The following is a 25,874-nucleotide window of genomic DNA, read 5'->3' on the forward strand; positions in this document are numbered from 1 at the left end:
TCAAATGTTTCAGAAATGTTTTGATTTATTTCACTATATTACAAAACAACTTATCATAGTTTAAAATTAGTACTCTAATCGCTAGCATTATCACCCTGATTATTATCCTCTCTTCCACTTTCTGAAGCACTTCCGGAATTTGATTCTTCATCTGAATCTTTAAGAACCTTCCCTTTAATGTTCTTTTTCGCTCTGAAGGTCTCGAAATCTGAACCCTCTTCATCCGATGAATATATATTTGACGCTAAGAAAATAAAAGTATATAGATAATCCGTAAATACTTATTTTAATATAATAACTCACCTTTAACAGGAATATTCATTCCTTTTTTATATTTATTCTTAATCGCTGCAAGGGAAATTGCACCCTCATCATCAGATCCATCGTCATGGTAAGCATCAGCACCATATCCACCCACAGATCTTCCAGTAGTTCCCCTACCTGCACTACTTTTCTTTGTCTTACTTTGAACTCTCATTGCCATACGTAGTTTTTCTTCCTCTTTCTAAAAATTGCAGTAATTTTTAATATACTGAATGACTGTTAATTTAATATCATATTTTTCATAATAACTTACTTTAATCATTTCATATCTATTTTGATCTGGATTGGTTCCTACTTGAGACAACACCTTTATACCAGAAGTCTTTTGCGATCTGTCCGCCAGCGACATTGTCATTTTTCTATGAGTGAAAGATTCTGTAGAATGTGGACGGAATGTCAATTTAGTTCTGAATACTGCTTGACCTTGGAGACCAGTTCCTTGTCGGATATAGAGATGATTATGATCGCCTTGAAGTGGCTGTTTATACACATCAAAAATCTCGGAACCCAAATGTAAAGACATGCTACCATCGGACCACTTTACGAATCTGGCGTTGCTTTCTTTGACAACTTTACCCTGATCGTCAAAAGTGTCCTTCCAACGAAGAGTATTTTCAACCTTTAACTTTAATCTAGCTCGACCTTCTTCATCTAAAGTTTCCTCTTCATCAATCTCATCCTCATATGTTTCCGTATCAAACGGTCGTGTTTCTACAGAAAGAAAGTTAGGAAGCTTTACAAAGTGTATTTCACGACCTAAATCTGTTGAGATTTTTGGAATTTCTACATCAATTCTTGTTTCTGGTGGAGGTTCGGGTTCTTCCTCCTTTTCTTTATCTACGTCCTAAATAAATTTAAGAACAATAATTCATTATACTTACTTTACTCTTAAATAATATTTTAGTCATTTAATACATACATCTTCAATAATTGCTTGACTAGGACCCTCACCACCACTGTCAGATCTATCTGGACTTCTACTTTTGCTCCTACTTCTACTCCTGCTTTTACTTCTGCTTCCACTTCTGCTTTTACTTCTACTTCTACTCCTGCTTCTACTTTTACTTCGACTTTTCTCTCTTGGTTTCTCTTCCTTGTCCTTTTCATCATCTGTACTTATGTCACTTGCATCTCCGAAAAGAGCATCTGCTGTTGGAGCTAGAGCTTCTTTTCCTGTTGGTTCACTTTCTGAATCACTATCTATTAGCGGTTTCGCTTTTTTCGCTCCATCTTCTGGTTCAGAAGCAGAGCCACTATTATCTTCTTTTGGAGCTGGACTTCCTTCTGCATCACTATCATTTGATTTTATACTACCTACAATGTTATGATATAATATTTAATCGATTCTAAATACAAATGTTAATTAACAGCTTTCTTTATTCACACACCCCTTATTTTTACAGACTTCTCAGATTCATTATCATCCTTATTTTCTTCAGAGCTATCTGGTTTTTGTCCAGAATTTGCATGTTCAGTTCTTGAAAAATCTGGAGAATTTGCCATCCTGAAAATATTAATAGTTATCATACAAACTAATGTTTTTTGAAACTTTTTCAAGAACTGGAATTAATATTATGATAGTTTTCTACCCTTGCATTAAGCTCTTAAGAAATACTTTTAATTGTTAATTTACTAACTCTGTAGATTTTGGACTTTCAGGTGTTTTTTCTTGTGGAGAGCATGATCTTGATCTTGATCTTTGCGAGTCACTATTATGCAATGCAACTGATTTTGGAGTACCACTTTTAGATCTCTGAGAACCAGACTTCTCACTGTGCACAGATCCAATACTTGAGTGCCTAGAATCTGATCTAGCTGGAGATGGACTTTTAGAATTTTGTCTAGAATTTACTTTTTCCTCTGCAGATTGACTACTAGACCTAGAAGATCTGTCACTAACATTTGAAGCTACTGAACGAGCATCATTTTCATCATCAGAATTTCTTTCTTGTGCAGAATTTGCAGGATTAGAATTAGGTGTACCACTACGACTTCGTCTAGAAGATTCACACTGATTGTCTGATTCAGAACCTATAAAAATTTCACTTTATTATGTTTCATTTGAAACAGGAAAGATGCAATTTTGATTATACTGGATAAAACATAAATATATGTATTAAATTAATATTGCTGTTTACCTGAATCCCAGTTAGAATCAGGTGAGTTTCCTTTCATTGGTGACATTCTTTCTTTTCTATTTAAAGAAAAACTATTTCTTAAAAACAAACTCTGAAAACCATAGTTTAGAAGTGTTTCCTGAAGATCATAGATTGAACAAGTCCATAGGACACAGTGTATGAAGATACATATGTACCTACATATGTATGTACATACACTGAATGAAAAAGTTACTATAAGAATTAATAGGGAAAAACCCTAGAAGTCGTGAACTGTGATTGGCGAAATGTGGTGCTGCACCACGCGGCCAATTCTTGTAAAAGAGTACTTAGAATCTATAAAAAACCACATACACATTAGCATATGCAAGAACCGTGGGTCCTTGTATTGTACGAGTTGGTAATACAGTGTTCCATTCTACCGTATTACATAAATGAATGAATAACTAATAATGACATAAAAATAAGATAAAAGTGCATTAAAGATAATGTAAAAATTAAGGAAAAAATATAAGACAAAATAGAAAAACAAACTGTAAATCTCGCAGCCAATTCGCTCGCATTATTTGCTGCGTAATTAATAAGTGTACCATTGAAATAATGATGCAATTATTAATTATCCATCAAATAATAACGATTGCCCAGGTCTCACCACGGGGAGGTTGCTGCGGGCGGAGACCCGCCCTACCTCATCCCATCCACCCTCCATTTATGCAAATTTTTATTTTTATTCAATACCATCATCCTCTTGATGCACATTTGCAAAACGTTTTTAACTGTTATGCAAACGAACAACAAAAGGAGCATTATTTTTAATCACTACCTGCCTATCTGCTTATCTATACATATATCTACGTACATTTTTGCTTTTTATTCATATCGCAACATTTTTTAATTTTGATTTTGATTACAGATCTGTAATTAATAAATATGCAATTGCATATTTGTCCTACATACTTATATTACTAAAAATGCCTACCTAAACGAGCGCTCGTAATTATATTAACACTAAACGTACCGAGATTTAATATATATCTATTTGTACCGCAACCGGTCAAATGACCTGTCGTGGTAAATGACGCTAGATTACACGTCTTTTGTTAAAAATCGAATTTAACAAACAAAAATATAAATAAATGATGTAAAATTAATTTTATATATTTAATAGAAAAAGTCATGAAGACAAAAGTTCACAACCGGTCATGATACGTTTAGTGTTAAAAATTCGCTTAAATCTAACGCTTCCTAATTAAACACTGCAGTGTTCAACGATTATATCTTAATCATTATAATGTCATATATAGTCTATATAAAAATTTAAAGGGTTGTACATAAATAAGTACAATGAATGTGTTGATATTGTTGTCCTCATCAGAATACTTCTTGAAACAAACTGAAAAGAATTAAACATAAATTAAGAAAATAATGAGGCTCGTGAAGCCTTAATCATAAATTTACAACCAGGCTGAAACAAACAGAAAAGGATTAAATACAATTTTTGAAAATAATACAGTTCAGATATTACCACTCGTAAGAATGATGTATTTTCCCTTTTCAATCATTTTCACCTTGTAGATGCTAGATTTTATATTACATTTCTTCCATTCTATTATCCGATATTATTAATCCACACTTCCTATAAAGGTATTTCTCTGCAACAGAAACTCATTAATCGAATTCATACAAAGAGAAAAAAATGTAATACCTGAAAAGAAGATACATTAGTAACAATATAATTTCACAAAACTCAAATTAATGGTTAATGAGTCATTTCCAAATAAGAAAACATCAATTAGACACAAAATATGAATTAAAAACAAATTTCAGTACCAAAATAAAAGAAGAAAAAGATTTATAAAAAAAATTGTTATTAAGTAAATGATTTCAGTTAGAAACATTAATTATTTCATTTTATTGCATAATATTTAACATTTGTTCATTTAGAAACAAATAATATATAATATTTTAATTGAAACAACTGTCTTTTACTGCAATATACGTAAGTACAACCATGATTCTACTTGACTTTATTGCATTATATTATTCAATACACCTTTCAATGCAAATTTATTGTAAATAGAAAAACTGAAAAGAAAATCACGAGTGGACTCTGCTTTTCAGGAAAAGAATTTGAAAATGTATAAAAGTAATTTAATTAGCTTCTCCGTAAGCTTGAAACGAATCATCGCGATCAAAAATCAAAACTAAACAACTTCAACAACAACCATCCACTTTTGTTTAAATAAAGTAGAATTAAAATCTAATAAGCTATTTCAAATGAACAAATATTCCTTGAAATAATTTATCACCAATCAAAAAATAAAATGAATTTCTATTTTAAATAAAACTTTGAATAAAGTTCTATTTAAAACTTTATCGTATCTAATAATATCTTGAAAACATTAAATTCATATATTATTTAACAGTATTTCCAATAACCGAATGCTCAAAATTTTCAAAATTAAAAAATGGGAAGAAAAAAGAATGGGGGCATGGCAGTGGGAGGGAGGGTACAGGGGAACCTGAAAAGAAAAGTTTGACTGCCCATAAGAGCAATCCCTAAGCAAACCCTATAAAACAAACCGAAATCACACGCAACACTAATTTCAAAATTGCAAACATTTCTGAACTATGACAAAACATCGGCTGGCAACGAGGGGTCTCACGCCCCCTAGACTTACGCCAGACGCTACATACCACCCACCCCGCCTGGACGTCGTAACGCCAGGACAGAGTGCACCCCTTCGCTAAGAGCGCTACCCGCCCGTCCAACACGTTGCATCCAACGGTGTCAGATTGACGGACGCCCATAGTATAGACAAAAGGACTGCAGTTTAGAATATGGTAACATATTTTCATATGTTCCGTATTCTAAAGCTGCGCCTGCAAAGGCCTAGTAATGCATGGGTATATCTCCCAGAGATGGTGTTCACGGTCTTAGGCCGCGGAATCCTTGACTAGCAATGGATTCCCACCGAATGTGAGTCATAGGTACTTCCACTAATTTAATAATAATCGCGAATTCAGTCGCAACACTAATTTCATTAATTATATAATATGTACAAAAGCGTACGCGTGAAGGCTGCTCCATTATACGCAACACTAAGCTGAAAAAAAGAAAAAAAGAGAAAACGCGGACTGTAACGCAACACTAGTAAAATCTACCGAATTTTGTAAGACGTAACACTAATCTAAAAAAGGGGTACAGCCAGTCCAAGGCTGTACCACGGCAGCTGGTCCATAGTTGCCTTATGGACCATGGCAACTCCACTGGATCGTTTTGGGGCATTTCTAATGCAAAACGCGAATATTCATTACCGCAACACTAATTAGCAGGGAACTCTATAAACTAATGTAAAGCAATCGCGTATTTATAAGTCGCAACACTGGGAAACAATCGCGCTAATGTCTATCGCAACACTATCTTTAACAGACATGCAATTAAAATGCAGAAAAGGGGGATTCTCAAACCGTGAATTTTTTACTCGCAACACTAATTTTATTAATTATATAATATATACAAAAGCGTACGCGTGAAGGCTGCTCCATTATACGCAACACTAAGCTGAAAAAAAGAAAAAACGAGAAAACGCGAACTGTAACGCAACACTAATTTTATTAATTATATAATATATACAAAAGCGTACGCGTGAAGGCTGCTCCATTATACGCAACACTAAGCTGAAAAAAAGAAAAAAAGAGAAAACGCGAACTGTAACGCAACACTACTCAAATCTACCGAATTTTGTAAGACGCAACACTAATCTAAAAAAGGGGTACAGCCAATCCAAGGCTGTATCATGGCAGCTGGTCCATAGCTGCCTTATGGACCATGGCAACTCCACTGGATCGTTTTTGGGCATTTCATCATATATCGCAACTCTAATGCAAAACGCGAATATTCATTATCGCAACACTAATTAGCAGGGAACTCTATAAACTAATGCAAAGCAATCGCGTATTTATAAGTCGCAACACTGGGAAACAATCGCGCTAATATCATTCGCAACGCTATCTTTAACAGACATGCAATTAAAATGCAAAAAAGGGGGATTCTCAAACCGTGAATTTTTTACTCGCAACACTAAAGCAATCAACATTAAAAAGCAAAACTCTCAAAAATCTTAAAGCAATCAACATTGAAAAGTTAAATTCCATTTTAAAGCAATGCAAGAAAGAAACGCGATATTTAAAGTTCGCAACACTAAATGAAAATCGCGATAATCATGCATACGCAACATTAAGTTGAACCGTGATCGATATTCATTCGCAACACTAAATTGAACCGTGGTCAATATTCGCAACACTAAATTGAAAACGCGATTTGCCCAAAATCATGGGGGTCACGGGCCCCCTCTTGTCCTGAAATTACAAAACTACAACTACAGGCAAGCACAGTGACAAAGTAGTAACGATAATGATTTCCCATCCTTTTTTGCAAAAGGATGCAAAATCATTAGTAGTTCCCCTCTTGAAAGACAGTTTGTCGGGGCGCTTCGGCATATAGCCTTTTCTTTCTTCGGGCGGTCCACCCACCTGAAACTTATATCTAAAGCTCGAGACTTGCAAATTCGCAAAACAAAAAAAAAAACAATCAACAAAAAAGAAAAATCGCGAAACTCTAATTGACACGTGGACGAAAAAGGACTTTATATAAGTCGTTGTTCGTGCACACGTGCCGTGCTCGAGCAGAACTTGTGCGTTTCGTACCATCGCGATCGCGTATGACGACTTATGAAGTCGCCAAAAATTTGAAAAATTGTACAGATAGATTCGAAGGCGAACGGCATACTCCGTTCGTATCGATCGTATCGTCAATTCTTCAAATATATTCCAGGTACAGGTTGATCACGCGAAATCGCGCCTACCCGACCAAGAGACTGTGACAACCTGTCCCGGCCCTACCTACTTACAATCTATCACACACACCAGAAGGTATACTACCTACCTACCTAACCCTATATTTGAAAAAGGCAAAATCACATTCTCACAAAAATTCATTCCACGACCCCCATACACTCCACCCGGGCGCAAAGCCTAAACTAGGGAGAACGTCCCGGGACGCCTCCGTCACCCGAGTTTCATCTCACATCACACTCTACGGTACGTACCATTTTTCACTGAAATCGTCTGGCAAGGCTAGCAATCATTGCGTATAATGATAATTACAAAATTTAATTAACTACTTTGATATGGAATATTTCATAGTAATGGTAATAATCATGGTAATAGTAATGATAACAATAGTATTTGGTTTATACGTTCATCGTACATCTTGTTGGATAAAATATTATTTCAAATTAAAAGTAAATGAAAAAGTTATTAAACCGACGCAATCCCACAGCCTAAAAACACACACACCATATGTGGAGATTACGTCGTGCACGATATACTAACACAATGCCAGCCGCTTATTAATTATTATTCTTATGAACTAGGTCATCGTGCCCATTGCCTCTACCCATCCAAGTAGCACCTGGGCACGTGAATGGGCTTTGGCAATAAACACGGAAGGGGTTAAATCTGAAAATCCTGATCTAAAAACATGATTAGTACATAAACATCTAACGGGGTAATATTTCACTATTTTAATAAAAATGACTCGACTTTGTAAATATAAAGCTTTAAGAACAAATACAGAAAAGCAAAATAGAGCAACTATGACGCAAACATGGTGCACTGCTAATATCAGCTGGCAACGAAGGGTCTCACGCCCCCTAGACTTACGCCAGACGCTACATACCACCCACCCCGCCTGGACGTCGTAACGCCAGGACAGAGTGCACCCCTTCGCTAAGAGCGCTACCCGCCCGTCCAACACGTTGCATCCAACGGTGTCAGATTGACGGACGCCCATAGTATAGACAAAAGGACTGCAGTTTAGAATATGGTAACATATTTTCATATGTTCCGTATTCTAAAGCTGCGCCTGCAAAGGCCTAGTAATGCATGGGTATATCTCCCAGAGATGGTGTTCACGGTCTTATGCCGCGGAATCCTTGTAACTAATTTGATTAATTAAATAATAAAAAGGATTGAATTTAAAAACCAAAAGGATTCCCACCGAATACTAGTCAGTGCATCGTCATATTTACTCTCGCGTTGGAAATTTTTCGCAACACTAATTTAAGAAATGCAAAATTTTAATAAAAAAGAATTTAATGTCTTTAATTAAGAATTCTTTGCAATGAAACAAGAATTTGTTGTGAAAATTAATAAAACATCCTCGGGTGACTCCCCCCTCAGAGTAAATTTTCAAGAATACGCAAAATGTGTTGAAATAGAACACTCTGAGTTGGAAATCTACCCGTCACGAATTGTCTTCTTGCACATAAATGTTCATTTTTTCATGAACATGTAAATAAGTTAAACTTCGTTATTGAATGAATGAAATTTTAAAAAATTCTCAAATCATATTTGAATTTATAGTGTACAAAATGTAATTAAATCAATGTAACAGCATATGTATATCCAGTATACAAATTACATAATACTATTAATATTATATTGCTTTGAACCATCGCAATAATTAAGTCAGTAAAATTGTTTCGGTATTAAAATATTCTAATTCCACAGTTAAGAATATTTAAGAGCATTCATATATTTCAAAAATATCTATTAGAATATGTGGAATTGAAATGATATTAAAACGCGGAGTACAAGAAGACCTAGCCTAACTAAATGAAATGAAACAATAAAAATGTTACTACTCATGGGTATGTATAATCATACCCATGGTCACTATGCTTGCCAAGCACGTATACAACTAGTAGCCCGTGTCGATTCGGACCATTCGTCCTACGACATGAGTGGGCTACCAGAGGAATCATAAAACATGCGACTCACCGTTCGCAGATATACTCTTCTTCAGGTAGGAGGCTGCCTTGTAGGAGAATACTGAAGTCGTGAAGAAATTCATCTGTAACAAAAAAAGAAGAATTACGGTTAATTTTGAAAATTATAAATTTTTATTCTAATAAAATTATATATGAAATTGAATTTTATAAAATATTAGCAATTAAAAAGAAATCTCAATTATCAAGGATTGAAATTGTAAATTATTCTATTTTAATAAAAAGAAATTAAGTAACGTACCAAGACGGAAGTCGTGAAGAAAGCCATCATCAGGATATCCAGGAACTCGGCAATCAAAAAATTCATCTGTAACAAAACAAAAAAGAATTACGGTTAATTTTGCAAATTATCAATTTTTATTCTAATAAAATTATATATGAAATTGAATTTTATAAAATATTAGCAATAGCAATTAAGAACTTTCAATTATCAAGTATTGAAATTGTAAATTATTCTATTTCAATTAAAATTAATTAAATAAAGTAATAAGATACTTACACTCTTTCCTTATGGAGCAACGCCCAAAACTCCTCTTCAGTGGTGCATTGACTCTAATCCCGAATATATCGAGCAATTAAAAAAAAATTAAAAATAAAAATAGTAACGCGACCGTGAATAATTTTCGGCGAACAATTGTAAAGACTCTACTTTCACGATGGAAAAAGAAAAATCAGAGCCGCGATGCTCTAGAAAATATTTTATTATACGCAGCAAACACTGACTCTACTTTCGCGTGATTCCTAACTGTACAAGCGCAACTCTATTCAGGGCCAGTTCACCCTTGAAAAAATCAAAACATTGGAAATATGTACGTACAAACACTGACTCTACCGACCGCATTGCGCGCGGCCACAACAATTCCTGAAAGAAAAACTTAGTGAACAGGGATGGGCTGGGTGGAAATATACAAAACAACATTCTTCTTATTGAACATTCGTAACGGAAATACTGTTATTAATGACTTGTATATGAAAATATCTATGTTCGTGAAATATATTCGACGAGCACAAATATTGTTAAAGCTGAATATTGATCCTAGATTGAAATGAAATGTTTTGAATAATTGTTGATAATTATTTCAATGAATATTACATCGATAGAAAATCATTTTGTAATAAAGATAATAGACTATTGTATTAAAGCAGAGGATTTTTGTTGATAAGATTGTAAGCATACTACAAATTATTGGAAATTCTATTACGGCATGATTTATAAATTATCTAATTCTTTTCAATAAGCAAAGTCCAATAATTAACCATGCTTAAACAACATGTGATTTAATAACGTGATTCTGTTTTAATTTAATCTTGCATCAAAAGCTGTATATTATAATATAATTACTATGATTTAATAAAAACAAATTGTTTAAAATAATGAAAATATAATTAAATAATTGTTGAAGAAAAGCAATCATCTGCAGTAGAATACACGTTGTTTCAATTTTGTTCTAATTTAAAACACACGTATTAAATTATTAGTTGAAATTATTTAATAAAATGAAAAATTAATTATTCTTTTTCTATTAATTGATCAAAAGAAAATTTCTTTAATCCTTTTTGCTTGACCTTGATACCAATTAATTATCAAACATGCTTACACTTAACAACGATTCAAAAAAAGCATTAATAATTGATTATAATAAATTAAAACGTTACCAATTATATTATATACCCTTTACAAAATTACATTTCGAACCAATATCAATGGCGTCGTATCCCATGGCGCCTTTTTGAAATCAAATAAATATCTGTAACAAATAAAAAATAAAAATTTATGCAAATAAAATTAACCAACAAATAAACAAATGATCGAAGTCGATAATTTATGCAAATTATTTAAATAAATAGACTATGCGTACTTTTGTATTGCTTATGCGGGAGCACGACCCAAACACGTCTTCTCAGTTCGACGCTCGAGAGAGCAATGACGAGACCTTCCTTCCCATCGTAGACCGGTCGGCACTTCGGCAACACTCGGCAATGTTCGGTATTTTTTGCTATCGGCCGGTACCTAAGCACACATACGAACACGTCTAAACAGGAACAATATTACGATGCTCAAGAAAAGACATTATTAAATTAAAAACAGCAAATTGTGTGAAACAATATGAAAAACATTCGATAATATTTAGGAACTTAACGATATAAAAGAGAAAATAATTCAGATTTTGCAGTTCCACTCTTATTGTACATTCCCGGCGAGAGCAAAAATTTTCAACTCATGTATTTGTGAAGAAAACACCGAATTAATGTCAAAGATCAAGAATTCAGACTTCTCTTCGATGTTTCTTTCTGTTTTTTGTACTTTTAACACCCGATCAGCAATTTAATTTAGTATTTAAAGATAATTTAATCTTACCTGTTGCAGACACGTGCCAAACGGACGAAGCTTCGAGACGACTGTTGCACGCCACCACACTCCGCACATTGCACCCTACAACGATAAACCTGATTGGTCGAAATGGAAGGACGCCATAATAGACGACCAATCACAGCCATTGATAGAAGTTTCGTATTGCTTCGAAACTTTAATAGTAATCGTAAGGGAAAGGTTCGTTAAAAACTATCGACGCCATATTGAAATAAAGTCAAGATTACTTTTCTCAGCTTAAAACATGAAAATATAGGAAACAAAGTATAAAAAATATAAGATATTGACGGGATTTATAAAAGCAGAATAAATGAAGGAAATGTTATTTTAATTCGTATTTATATTGCTATAATAGTAAAAAACGGGAAAATCAAGTATCACGATTTATAACAGTAAATTATGAGAAATATGTATTGAAAACATGAAAAAATGCAATAATGTTAAAGAAATTATTGATATAAAGAGAAAATAATTCAGATTCTGTTCTTCCAACTTCATTGTCCATTCACGTATTTCAACTCACGTATTTTTAAAGATAACCTCGAATTAATGTCAAAAAACAAAGAGCTAGTCTTCTCTTCGGCTATTCTTTCTCTTTTTTGTATTTTCAACACCCGAAAGACAATTGAATTTAATATTTGAAGATAATTTAATCTTACCTGTTGCAGACACGTGTATAACGGATGAAGTTTCGATGAGAAATGCTGCACTGCGTCACAAATTGACGCACTCGGTCACACAACGACGTGTCTGATTGGTCGAAATGAGAGGACGCCAACATGGGGCGACCAATCACAGCCATTGGTAGAAGTTTCGAAACTGTAATGCTAATCGTGTAATGGAAACGTTCATACAATAAATATCAGTGAAAAAATCGAATAATGTACTTTTTTTAGCAACACCCGTCCTGTATTATATTTTATATTATTGTAATTATGTAATAAATAAAGAGAAATATTACTTTAATAACACTTTCCTATGGCGTGACTTTGATAAGAAATATTTAAGAACATATTATTTCCCAGCGAGAGCAAAAATTTTCAACTCATGTATTTGTGAAGAAAACACCGAATTAATGTCAAATATCAAGAATTCAGACTTCTCTTCGATGTTTCTTTCTGTTTTTTGTACTTTTAACACCTGATCAGCAATTTAATTTAGTATTTACAGATAATTTAATCTTACCTGTTGCAGACACGTGCCAAACGGACGAAGCTTCGAGACGACTGTTGCACGCCACCACACTCCGCGCATTGCACCCTACAACGATAAACTTGATTGGTCGAAATGTGAAGACGCAATAATAGACGACCAATCACAGTCATTGGTAGAAACTTCAAATTGCTTAAGGGAAAGGTTCGTTGAAAATTATCAACGCCATATTGAAATAAAGTCAAGATTACTTTTTACAACCTACAACATCGAAATGTAGGAAAGTAAGTAGAAAACAACATAAAATACCCGTGACATTTAATAAATTATCGTCATAAAAGCAGAATAAATGAAGAAAATATTATTTTAATCCGTATCTATATCGGCAGAATAGAATATAAATTTTCAGCTTACTACACAATAAAGTAATTTGCTATATTTCACATCATTTACGTTTAAATGTATCATCTAGAATATTTAAATTTAACAAGATATGTAACATTTTTATTTTTAACTTTAATATTATTTATTGTTAATATTTTATTACAATTATTGCTTTTCACAATGATTTTATGTTATGTAAATAACTAAACAAGGTTTAATTCTATATGTTTAAAAATTTATTATATAATGTATTTTTTCTAAAATTGACATGAAATCAGTATCAGTTGTTTGAAAACAGTACAAAAGAACAAATTTTCTATTTAGAAAGGCACAGTGTGGCATATATCCTTAAAATATTTGATCAACGAAAATTGGTATTTGATGATAGTAAATATTGAGATATTACAATATAACAAGATAATACAAATGTAAACGGGTCAAAATTTCGAGTTCCACTTGTAGCGAATTATTTTTTACAACATACGAAGAGTTAATAATAATAGTCTTGTTCGTTGAATGTCTGTGTAAATAGTATAGCAATGTATTAAGTTTTAATATCCCGAATGGTTTTAAATTATTCTCATAAATTAGATATGCATCATATAAAATGTATGTTTTTAAAGTTTGGTATAAAATTATTCAAATTGTTTATACACAGACATTTTTCTTAGCTCTTTACATAAATATAATTTAAAAATAGGTTTAACAATGTTTAAATCACTATAACTTTTAATATTATTGACAATTTAAAATTAGTAATTTTTAAAAATATTGTTTTCAATAATATTCCTGTTTGCAGTGTTATTTAGTATAATATATTTATAGTCAACTTCATCGGGCAAGTGTGGAGTAAAATTTAGGCTACAACAAAATAAAAATATGTAATTTAAAGATGTGATAAGAGAAATAACTTTTATGTTCAATTTAATTACCTCATCATGCTTTTCTTCCTTATTTCCCTCCTCATCATCACCAGAACTATCACCACCTGAACTATCAGCAGAATTACGTTGCTGGTCTTTGTTATTTAAACTGTCAACAGCAGTTGGAGATGATGCCTTTACTTTACTAGCTGTATCATAACATTGCAAACACACTCTAACTGCCTTTCCATTTCCTTGTCCAGGTAATAACAATTTTTTATTACTGCAAGGCCCGCATACCACAGCTCCACATTGCCTACAATGGTGCTAGAAAAATTTTATTAATATTTTAAAGATTATATCGTATAAAACTATATTATTTAACAACTTGCAAAAATAATATATGTATACCCGTCTGTTTAAAACTGTAAACTGTGTTTTATTACAATGCATACAAATTGTAGCTTCATTGTCTGGAACCCAAACAGCTGCATGAACCTCAACTGGTTTTTTCCCACCTATTAAAAAAAGGAATTCAAATCGTAAGCATGGTATGACATAATAAATTTATATAATTATTTACTAAGTTTATTATTTACTCTTTCTTAATAGATCCTCAATGCATTTGGTAATATGAGCCATCCATTCTTGCTTCTCTGTTGGAGTGGCAGCATAAACAGCAAACGACTTTGTTACTGTTTTTATGAGCCAACCATTGCGATACTCTATAAATAATAATAAAATATTACACTATCCTTGGTAACTATATATATATATATATATTTACAATACCACATGTGTTTTTCTACATTCCTTTAGGTACCAGATATTAAAAATAGAGAATAAAAGTGAAGGATTATGATTTTATCATAGATTTGTGAAAAATCTATTAAAAAATGAAGAATATGATCTGATCAACAATGAAAATACATATAACTTACGACCATCATCAGCTAAAGACTCAAGTTTGACCTGTTCAAGTGGTATTATGTGTTGCTTGTTATACTGTTAACACACATAATATAAAATTGTTTATTATAATTGAATAAATTACAAACAAAATAAAACCATTTTTCTTTTAATACATAATTTAATACCTTTTTTTTGTTCATTACAATATTTCCATAAACCAATATATCATTAAATAAAAAGAACTGTCTTGGTTTTGGCTTCTTTCTACACATTTTTGTTAATACACCTTCTCCAACTAAAACTCTTCCAGGTACTGCAAGTGGCTGAAATATATAATATACTTAGCTACCTGACAGGATATCATTTAATTTTATAAATCTTTTGATTTAAATATTATGTTACAAATAAGTTCTTGAAAAATAAAATGTTAAAGACAACATAAAGTAAAATACTAATAATTGTAACATATTAGTCTCACCTGGCCAGAACTGCCAAAGCAGTTTTCGACCATAGCAATGCGTCTGGCATTAGCCTCGCTATTTACTGGAATGAATCACATAAAAAATAATCATCTTTCAGTCAACATTCGTAAAAACACAGTGCATAGTAATGAACCGAATTCAGCAACAAATTAACTATTACTTTTAAATAGATCTCACATTATGTATTCAATTTAACTGTCAAAATCACAAACTATCGAGTTACACCGTTATCTGATGCGATTTAACAAATCGTAGACCGTAGAACTTGTGAATTTTCCGATTCTTGAATTGAAACAAGTATTATGTATATTAATATTATATATACGAAAGAGAATTAAACCCTTTATAAATATTATAGCAATAATTAAATGATAATAACTAAAATATAAACTAACCCAATCGGTCAACCATGGTCCTATGAATCAGGGCTGACAACCAGGAAGTATGAATCACGTATGCTGCCTGTCACATTCGTAATAAGTCAAACTTATAATATCTCAAAGATTACAAATATGTTAGAAAAATTACAAAAAATGTATTAAGTTACTTAAATAGTTTTAAAAATGATATAAAATTGAAATTTCTTTTTATGGAAATTATTTTATTAGGAACAAGATGCAAATGATGAGAACAAAAATTATATTGCATTTGCTTTCGTTTCTTATTAAAAAATTAGTAATCTTATTTGTTCGTTAAGAAGTATTGTCAATGTAGTGATGTGGCATTTTATGTGAATTACACATTTTCAAATACCGGATGTAGCAATTCGAGATATCGATAACTCTTATAGGACTGTTCTAAACCAAAGTCATATGATTGTTGAAGGCGTAGCAAGTTAACATTTGTACGTTTCTTATTAAGTTACCTTGGACGAAAGTATATAGAAACATATAAATTTTTACACCCAAAAATGAAGATATGTGGACCCAAATACGCCCTATGTGGCCTGATATTATCTGTTTGGGGAATATTTCAACTAGTAAGTTATTTAACCTAATTCTAATCCATCAATATACAATAAATTCAATAGTTTCAAGAAGTATCAGAGATTATAAGTCTGCATGTCAAAGCATAATATTAATTTAATTTTCAGCTCTTGATGGGAATATTCTTCTATGTCAAAAGTGTAGCTTTAATAGAAGATCTTCCATTAGAAGACAAGTTTGTTACAGCGACAGACTTTTACGCTGCAGCAGACAGGGGTTATAAACAAAATGCATATAATTGTTGGATTGCAGCTTGCATTTATGTTTTTACATTACTGTTTTCAGGACATCAGTTTTATATAAATTCAAGATCATCTTTGAGTGTTTGAAAGAATATTACTAGTGCATTGTACATCAAGTAAAGATATGTATAAATTTATAAAGTATTATTGTATGATAGTCGAAAGAAAAACATGTTTATGAATATTCTTAATTAGATTTAAAACTGTGTTTAAAGTTTCAATAATAATCATTGCAACAATAGCATTTGGCTTTACTGGGTTTTAAAATAAGCATTAGTTAACTTGATTAAGTGTACATTATTTCATATTACTATAAAGATGTAAAAATATAAATATACCTTAAAACCCTTACTACATTTATTTTTTAGTATAATGTGAAACATTTAATTTATCCCAGTTGTAAATAACAATAAATATAATACAATTCTGATAGAAATTTGTTAATTTTGATGTCAAGTTTTATATCCGTGGAAAATAATATCTTTCAAAATGTGTTTTGATATGAATCATTCTAATTATATCTATGTATAGTTTCATGAAACATGGGTGACATCATCTGTCATCCTGAAACTTAATATAAGTAATACATTAAAAAAAAGACATTAAGTGTTTCAAATTATTAAGACAACAAAATTTTAAGAACTATACTTTATTATTGTGTGGAAGAAACGTTAAAATTACTTCAATTGTGCACGAAAAAATTTTAATATCACAAACAATAGGTTACGTATCTATTTGCTAAATATCTTTTTTATTTTCTTTCAAATGCATGTAGTTTAAGTTAATTAATTTAATTTATATTTGAATTATTTTTTAACAGAAATGATATATTAATTATTTTGTAACTTATTAAAAGGAATACAAGATTTTTGAAGATCTCGTTTTGACTAAGTTTGCGTGCTTATTAAATGTAAACAATAAATTAAAAAACATATGCTAAAAGTTTTAAACAAGCATGATTTATTGTATAAATAACATTTAATTCTTTTTTAGTATATTGCAATGGAAAGTGAACAAAGAAGTTTAGCCGAAGACTATAGTGAAATAATACAACGTCTTCCTATTTCACTAAAATTATCATATGGAATAGGACATGTTTTAAATGATATTTGTGCTTCTATGTGGTTTACTTATTTATTAGTATTTTTTCATTTGGTACTGGGATTTGATTCTACATTATCAGGAGTAATTTTACTTATTGGTCAAATAGCAGATGCTTTAGCTACCCCATTTGTTGGACTTCATTCTGATAAAATTGATGAGTTCTGGTTATGTAAATATGGAAGAAGAAAAACATGGCATTTAATAGGTATACATACATTATACGTATATGCATTATTATTTAACTTTAACCAATTTTTATATTAAAGCACTTTTTAAATTGTGCACTTTAGGTACCCTGTGTGTATTATTTGCATTTCCCTTTATATTTTCACATTGTATTGGCTGTGAATCTGCTCATAAATGGGCACAATTGATTTATTATAGTGCATTTGTTGTAATTTTCCAATTTGGATGGGCTGCAGTTCAAATATCTCACTTATCATTAGTACCAGAACTCACACCTACTGAACATGAAAGAACAGAACTCATAGCTATCAGGTATTTTTTTAAAGTAATATTAAAATAACAGTATTAAATATATTCTAATTAATAATCTTGTATACATAGGTATAGCTTTACTGTACTATCAAATATTTTTGTATATTGTATTACTTGGGCAGTTTTACATATAACAAATAACAAAGATGCAAATTCGCAAATTGGTCCAGATGATGCAGACAAATTTCAAGATATTGTATTTATAGGAATAGGAACAGGAGTTGTAACATCTATTTTATTTCATATCTTTGTTAAAGAGAGATCATTGAGTAATTCTGATGGTAAAATTAAATTCTATTCATAGATTTTCTATTTGATAGTTAAGATTTTAATGTACTTGTATATTTATTTTAGGTTCATTACGTACAAATTCAAGAGCAATATCTTTATTATTAAAAGATGTCCAATTATATCAAGTAGCTTGTATATATATGCCCACTCGTATATTTGTAAATTTATCACAAATTTATGTTCCTTTATATTTGCATGAGTCTCTAAGTATGCCAGCTACATCTTTAGCTATAATTCCCTTAATAATGTTTTTGAGCAGTTTTGCAATATCCTTAATTATAGAAAAATTAAATACAAAACTAGGTAGAAAAATTTCGTATTCTTTTGGTGTTATATTGGGTATAATTGCTTGTGTTTGGATAAAATTTGGTACTGGTGTGATCTATACAAAATATGAAATATATCCAGTATCTTTGATGTTAGGTATTTAGCATGATAAATCTACTATCTAATACTAATTTGAGATATATAGTACATATTTAAAACAATCATTCTGTTATAGGGTCTGCTGGATCCATTATGCTAGTGACCAGTCTTGGTGTTACAGCAGATTTCATAGGACAAAATGTAGATAGTGGTGCATTTGTATATGGTATCATGAGTTTTACTGATAAACTTTGCAATGGTCTAGCAGTTATGCTTATTCAATATTTGTTAGTGTGTTTGAAGTCTATCAATCTAACACAATTTAACTGCAACTAATTTATTTAAAAACTGTAATAACATTTCACAATATTTTTTTCAGAGGAAGTTGGATTAATACCAAAAATTATTACAAAGATGTTTTAGTCTATGTTTGCAGTTCTTCTGCAATACTTGGCTTATTAGTGTTATTATACATAAAACCATTCCATAATAATGAAGGTAAAATTTATAAAATATGTTACCTATAAAATAATATTGTATTATAATAGATGTTATAAATTTTTGTAGCATATAATACATTAAGCTCAGGACAAACTACAGCATTATCAGAGAATGAATCTAATGATATATTAAGACAAGATCATGTTACATAATTAAAAGAGGTTTGTAACTTAAGCATGTATATTTCAATATAAAACTGTGGTAAAGTTCAGTTTACAAATACCGACAATAATTTAATATAAGATGTTACAGTAATATGATTTGCAACATTATATTAATTAATCCGGTTAATTATTTACATTGAAATTTTTAATGATAATCATTTCAACGCAAAAATAAATATGTGCGCAATATTTTCCTATGATAAGTTTACAAAAACACCGAGCATGGTAGACCTCTCCAGGGAAAACGGCGATGCTCCCATACGTTTTCCTGTCCTGGGGTTCTGGGATTTCTGGTGTTTCCTGGAAGATTCCCTTTTACCGACTGTTATCGACTTGATACTAAAGCTACCCAAGGTAATGCGAACGTCGAAAACTTTACCAACAGACCCTAGAAAAGAGTTTTCAAATTACGTCGTCATTTCTAAACAGAATGTAATCAAATTTGAGGGACGTGTTCAGGAGGCCCTAAAGAATGGTAGTCTGGTCCTTATATTATCCAAATCGTCAAAAAGTTATAAAATATTGAAATTTTTGTCTGTCAACCGTCAAGAAAATGGCGGATCGGACTCATCTGCATCAATTTATTCGTAATATAAACATTTCTGTGAATCGTGTGTCCAAATGGGTACGAGACTACCATTCTTTGGTTCAGATAGAACAAAACGAGCACCCAAGAGATGATGTACAAGTGAAGCCTCCAGGTAGAAGAAATTTGAAAACTACGATTTCGTTGATTGTTCACTCGCGAAAGACGTCAACAAGGTAAAACAGACCACAAATTTACTTCCTCGTTTTTTCTGTAGGGCGCAGTTCGATTGTTTTCTGCGACCGAACCGTTGACGACGATACAATGTGTTGTGGAGAATGGGACATTCGAGCCTAGAAGAGGCGACGAACTCTGACTCGTGAAAAAGAAATTCACGCGTCAAAGTCCATTATTATTATTAAAGAATAAAGAATAGCAGTGTAGCTTTCTGCTAGTATAGGTTTTATCTGCCCTCTGAAAGTAATTAATTAATTACTAGCAATTTTTAGAGTGATTATTCTTGTTCGAGCCGCCGGCCCTATAAGGGTTCATAATTAATTAATTAGTGACTGGATTCTTACAAAACCTATATTAGAAAGTCGCTACAAGTATGTAGATTAAGAATCAATCATAAAAGTTCATAAATTATTCCTAGATATTTGCCTATGGTAATGTCACCTCGCTGTATTACCCCCTTAAGGGGGTAGACACGGGGAAAAATTTAACTTCAATCACTTTGGAAAATAAATCACTTTAGAAAAGCAATAAATTAATTAAAGAATAGAAGAGAATTTGTAACTGTTATTATTGTATAACGTTCAATAATTATTTGATAAAAATCAAAATTAAAACACAATAATCGCTTCTTAATATTGTATAAAAATTAAATAATTCAAACAAATTTACTGGATATCCGTGTATAAAAGTTATAAAAATAATAAACTTCAATAAATATAACAATAATTTAATTAACAAACAATTGTAAAATTAAAAATAATAATTAAATAATTTTTAATAGAATAATTAAACAAAATTTTGCAATATACCCACGCGGAAATGTAAAGAAATAAACAATTTAAATAGATATAACAATAATTTGATTAATAAACAATTGTAAAATATAAAATAATTAAACAAATATTAACAAATATCAGATAGAAGTAGTTAAATGTAACCGGCCGCGGAACCGGTGAAGCGGAACGTCATGCTTGATTGGGCGCGTCTCGCGCCGGTACATCGGCGACCTGGAGGAAGGTCAAATCTAGTCAGTCTTATCGCGACCGCCGAAGGATACGGATGGAACTGCCAAACATATACCGGTACGGGTTGACACTATGGATATTAGTGCATGGATTTATCAGTGTGTTACCACAAGTGTTTCTATGTGTGCCTATGGTGTTTCCTATAGTGTTTCCCATGTGTTTTGGAATATTTATACGGATATATTAGTGTGTCTTATGGTGTGGTCACCCATGTGTTCTGACATTTTTATACAAGTGCATTAGTGTGCTGTGTGGTGTGGTAGCCCATGTACCTGCATGTGCTTTATTGTGTTTTATGGTGTGGTTTCCTTTGTACTTTGGCATATATTTACGGATTTATTAGTGGGTTTTATGGAGCGGTACCCTATGTGTTTTGGAATATTTATACGGATTTATTAGTGGGTTTTATGGAGTAGTACCCTTTGTGTTTTGGCATATTTATACGGATTTATTAGTAGGTTTTATGGATTGGTACCCTATGTCTTTTACTATAATTTTGCAAATATTTTATAGTGTTCTATGGTTTTGATCTTCAAGTGTTTTGGGATGTATTTGCATGTGTTTTACCGTGTTTTATGGTGTAGTTATTCCCATATAGTTTTGCATGCATATTTTTGAATTATCCTATGTATTAACATATTAACTACAACAAATTGAGAGAAAATATATATCGTTCAAGAATCGTGATTTTTATGCTTTTAGACGAGTGCTTTGGCCAGTGAGGATACCGTTTGTTTAACGAGCCAACAGACAAGCTATGGGTCAATCTAACAATAAGATGCGTGGCGAGTACAGTGATGCAAGTCAACGATCGGTGAGTCGCATGCTTTAAAGTTCCTCCGGTTCCCATCATGTCGTAGGACGAATGGTCCGTAGCGACACGGGAATTGGTTGTAATTTCTATTTTTTGAGCGAGCATAGTGACCCACGAATATCACTGTATCATTTTATACAATGATAATCGTGCAAATTGCTTTTTTTGTGTATTTTATGCCTTAGCTCAGGATAGGGTTTTCTTGTACATATTTACATATATAGATTTCGAGTTAAAAAGTGTAGAGAAGTCGGATGACCCTCCGATTTCAGAATACACCTTCTTTTTTATATGTACAAGAATTTATTTCGCGATGAGCAGATTTCAATATCAAAGTAATAAGCATGAATACTTTTAATTATTCCAACTACTTACTTTGATAACGAAATCGCTCTTGAAATTGAAACGTTCTTCCGATTTTACTCGTTAAATTGGCATTAGTTTAGTATATGGGCTGGCCCCCCCTCCAGGGGGGTGGTTACGCTTACGGTTCTCGCTCCTAAACATTCATCATTCACACCTCAGCCTCACGAACTCTATCACATAATCATTTATCCACCCGCATATTCTTGTGTAGTGAAATATTACCCAGTTAGGATTTTCAAGTTTAAGTAGTGTTGCGAAAAATTTTCAATGCGAGAGTAAATATTACCCCGTTAGAATTTTCAAGTTTAAGTAGTGTTGCGAAAAATTTTCAACGCGAGAGTAAATATTACTCTGTTAGAATTTTCAAGTTTAAGTAGTGTTGCGAAAAATTTCCGGCGCGAGAGTAAATATGACTATACACTGACTAGTATTCGGTGGGAATCCTTTTGGTTTTTATTTGATAAAATTAGTTACAAGGATTCCGCGGCATAAGACCGTGAACACCACCTCATGGGAGATAAAACCATGCATTACTAGGCCATTTCAGGCACAGCCATAGAGTACGGAACATTTAAGTATGTTGCAACCCATACGCTAAGCTGTCTTAAAGTCCTTTTGCCTATACTATGGGCGTCCACCACTCGAACTCGTTGGATGCAACGTGTTCGATGGGTGGGTAGCGCTCTTAGCGAAGGGGTGCACCCTGCCTGGGCCTAGAGCCTTAAACAGGCGGGGTGGGTGGTATGTAGCGTCGGGCGTAAGTCCAGGGGGCCTAAGAACCTCCGTTGCCAGCTGATATTAGCAGTGGACGAATGTTTGAGTCATATTTGCTCAATCTTGCTTTTCAGTATTTGCTCTTCAAGCATAATTTAAAGCTCCCCTTTAGTCACGTTGCTAGATCAGGATTTTCTATTTTAATTAGTGTTGCGAAAAATTTCCAGCGCGAGAGTAACTATGACAATGCACTTACTAGTATTCGGTGGGAATCCTTTTGGTTTTTAAGCTCAATGTCTTATTTAATTAATTAAATTAGTTACAAGGATTCCGCGGCATAAGACCGTGAACACCATCTCTGGGAGATATACCCATGCATTACTAGGCCTTACAAGGTGCAGTTTAGGATGTGGCGCCCATCCATAGGTTCCATTTAATAAACTGCAGTCCTTTTGTCTATACTATGGGCGTCCGTCAATCTGACACGTTGGATGCAACGTGTTGGACGGGCGGGTAGCGCTCTTAGCGAAGGGGTGCACCCTGTTCTAGGCGGGGTGGGTGGTATGTAGCGTCGGGCGAAAGTCCAGGGGGCCCGAAAACCTCCGTTGCCAGCTGATATTAGAAGTGCACCATTTTTGCGTCATAGTTGCTCTATTTTGCTTTTCAGTATTTGCTCTTCAAGCATTATAGAAAGCTCTTCGATCATACTTCAAATTCATTCTGTCACGTTCACGGTTCTCGACCCTAAACACTCATCATTCGCACTTCAGCCTCATGAACTCTATCACATAATCATTTATCCACCCGCATACCCTTGTGTAGTGAAATATTACCCCGTTAGGATTTTCAAGTTAAAGTAGTGTTGCGAAAAATTTTCAACGCGAAAGTAAATATTACCCCGTAAAGATTTTCAAGTTTATGTAGTGTTGCGAAAAATTTTCAATGCGAGAGTAAATATTACCCCATAAGGAGTTTCAAGTTTAAGTAGTGTTGCGAAAAATTTTCAACGCGAGAGTAAATATTACTCTGTTAGAATTTTCAAGTTTAAGTAGTGTTGCGAAAAATTTCCGGCGCGAAAGTAAATATGACTATACACTGACTAGTATTCGGTGGGAATCCTTTTGGTTTTTATTTGATAAGATTAGTTACAAGGATTCCGCGGCATAAGACCGTGAACACCACCTCATGGGAGATAAAACCATGCATTACTAGGCCTTTGCAGGCACAGCCATAGAGTACGGAACATTTAAGTATGTTGCAACCCATACGCTAAGCTGTCTTAAAGTCCTTTTGCCTATACTATGGGCGTCCACCACTCGAACTCGTTGGATGCAACGTGTTCGATGGGTGGGTAGCGCTCTTAGCGAAGGGGTGCACCCTGCCTGGGCCTAGAGCCTTAAACAGGCGGGGTGGGTGGTATGTAGCGTCGGGCGTAAGTCCAGGGGGCCTAAGAACCTCCGTTGCCAGCTGATATTAGCAGTGGACGAATGTTTGGGTCATATTTGCTTAATTTTGCTTTTCAATATTTGCTCTTCAAGCATAATTTAAAGCTCCCCTTTAGTTATGTTGCTAGATCAGGATTTTCTATTTTAATTAGTGTTGCGAAAAATAACGCGAGAGTAAATATGACGATGCACTTACTAGTATTCGGTGGGAATCCTTTTGGTTTTTAAACTCAATGTTTTATTTAATTAATCAAATTAGTTACAAGGATTCCGCGGCATAAGACCGTGAACACCATCTCATGGGAGATAAAACCATGCATTACTAGGCCTTTCAAGGCGCAGTTTAGGATGTGGCGCACATCCATATGTTCCATTTAATAAACTGCAGTCCTTTTGCCTATACTAGGGGCGTCCGTCAATCTGACACGTTGGATGCAACGTGTTGGACGGGCGGGTAGCGCTCTTAGCGAAGGGGTGCATCCTTTCCTAGGCGGGGTGGGTGGTGTGTAGCGTCGGGCGTAAGTCCAGGGGGCCTAAGAACCTCCGTTGCCAGCTGATATTAGAAGTGCACCGTTTTTGCGTCATAGTTGCTCTATTTTGCTTTTCAGTATTTGCTCTTCAAGCATTGTAGGAAGCTCTTCGTTCGTACTTCAAATTCATTTTGTCACGTTCACGGTTCTCGACCCTAAACACTCATCATTCACACTTCAGCATCACGAACTCTATCACATAATCATTTATCCACCCGCATACCCCAGTATAGTGAAATATTAGCCCGTTAGATGTTTATGTACTAGTCATGTTTTTAGATCAGGATTTTCTATTTTAATTAGTGTTGCGAAAAATTTCCAACGCGAGAGTAAATATGACAATGCACTGACTAGTATTTGGTGGGAATCCTTTTGGTTTTTAAACTCAATCCAATATTTTATTTATTTAATCAAATTAGTTATAAGGATTCCGCGGCATAAGACCGTGAAACACCATCTCATGGGAGATAAACCCATGCATTACTAGGCCTTTGTAGGCGCAGCTTTAGAATACGGAACATATGAAAATATGTTACCATATTCTAAACTGCAGTCCTTTTGTCTATACTATGGGCGTCCGTCAATCTGACACGTTGGATGCAACGT

The 25,874-nt window shown here is 33.1% G+C and overlaps 4 protein-coding genes and 2 long non-coding RNA genes across 9 annotated transcripts; 3 read left to right on the forward strand and 3 right to left on the reverse strand.

The window, feature by feature from the left end:
* Positions 1–16: 16 nt before the first annotated feature.
* Positions 17–2,616, reverse strand: Atu (Another transcription unit). The gene is made up of 7 exons (XM_034316188.2): positions 2,463–2,616; positions 1,962–2,355; positions 1,713–1,828; positions 1,244–1,638; positions 578–1,168; positions 304–505; positions 17–244 (listed from the first exon to the last, which is right to left on the reverse strand). The coding sequence occupies exons 1-7, from the start codon at positions 2,506–2,508 to the stop codon at positions 75–77; spliced, it is 1,914 nt and encodes a 637-aa protein (XP_034172079.1). The 5' UTR covers positions 2,509–2,616; the 3' UTR covers positions 17–74.
* Positions 2,617–10,867: 8,251 nt separating this feature from the next.
* On the reverse strand, positions 10,868–12,390 carry LOC117600890 (uncharacterized). The gene is made up of 4 exons (XR_004580546.2): positions 12,326–12,390; positions 11,655–11,729; positions 11,155–11,306; positions 10,868–11,043 (listed from the first exon to the last, which is right to left on the reverse strand). It is a non-coding gene; the product is annotated as an uncharacterized LOC117600890 (long non-coding RNA).
* A 1,083-nt stretch (positions 12,391–13,473) lies between these two features.
* Positions 13,474–15,944, reverse strand: rush (pleckstrin homology and FYVE domain containing family member rush hour). Of its 3 annotated transcripts, none has more exons than XM_034316690.2 (8): positions 15,855–15,944; positions 15,456–15,520; positions 15,163–15,300; positions 15,007–15,070; positions 14,665–14,790; positions 14,477–14,583; positions 14,135–14,392; positions 13,474–14,063 (listed from the first exon to the last, which is right to left on the reverse strand). In XM_034316690.2, the coding sequence occupies exons 1-8, from the start codon at positions 15,868–15,870 to the stop codon at positions 14,034–14,036; spliced, it is 804 nt and encodes a 267-aa protein (XP_034172581.1). In that variant the 5' UTR covers positions 15,871–15,944; the 3' UTR covers positions 13,474–14,033. The 3 variants fall into 3 exon arrangements, with proteins under 3 accessions (XP_034172581.1, XP_034172582.1, XP_076548967.1); XM_034316691.2 differs by lacking the exon at positions 15,855–15,944 and adding an exon at positions 15,637–15,808; XM_076692852.1 differs by lacking the exon at positions 15,855–15,944 and adding an exon at positions 15,620–15,808.
* A 246-nt stretch (positions 15,945–16,190) lies between these two features.
* RNASEK (Ribonuclease kappa) lies at positions 16,191–17,031 on the forward strand. Its single transcript, XM_034316693.2, has 2 exons — positions 16,191–16,438; positions 16,553–17,031. Exons 1-2 carry the CDS (start codon positions 16,370–16,372, stop codon positions 16,772–16,774), a joined length of 291 nt encoding a protein of 96 aa, XP_034172584.1. The 5' UTR covers positions 16,191–16,369; the 3' UTR covers positions 16,775–17,031.
* Positions 17,032–17,179: 148 nt separating this feature from the next.
* LOC117600793 (major facilitator superfamily domain-containing protein 12) lies at positions 17,180–19,800 on the forward strand. 2 transcript variants are annotated; one of them, XM_034316687.2, is made up of 8 exons: positions 17,180–17,409; positions 17,681–17,996; positions 18,082–18,289; positions 18,359–18,570; positions 18,644–19,003; positions 19,083–19,233; positions 19,326–19,444; positions 19,514–19,800. In XM_034316687.2, exons 2-8 carry the CDS (start codon positions 17,690–17,692, stop codon positions 19,597–19,599), a joined length of 1,443 nt encoding a protein of 480 aa, XP_034172578.1. In that variant the 5' UTR covers positions 17,180–17,409; positions 17,681–17,689; the 3' UTR covers positions 19,600–19,800. The 2 variants fall into 2 exon arrangements, with proteins under 2 accessions (XP_034172578.1, XP_034172579.1); XM_034316688.2 differs by lacking the exon at positions 17,180–17,409 and adding an exon at positions 17,503–17,597.
* A 134-nt stretch (positions 19,801–19,934) lies between these two features.
* LOC143306138 (uncharacterized) lies at positions 19,935–20,975 on the forward strand. Its single transcript, XR_013063570.1, has 2 exons — positions 19,935–20,312; positions 20,415–20,975. It is a non-coding gene; the product is annotated as an uncharacterized LOC143306138 (long non-coding RNA).
* The last annotated feature ends 4,899 nt before the right edge of the window (positions 20,976–25,874 follow it).

Source organism: Osmia lignaria, chromosome 16 (assembly GCF_051020975.1).
Source record: "Osmia lignaria lignaria isolate PbOS001 chromosome 16, iyOsmLign1, whole genome shotgun sequence".
NCBI classification, from domain to species: Eukaryota; Metazoa; Arthropoda; class Insecta; order Hymenoptera; family Megachilidae; genus Osmia; species Osmia lignaria.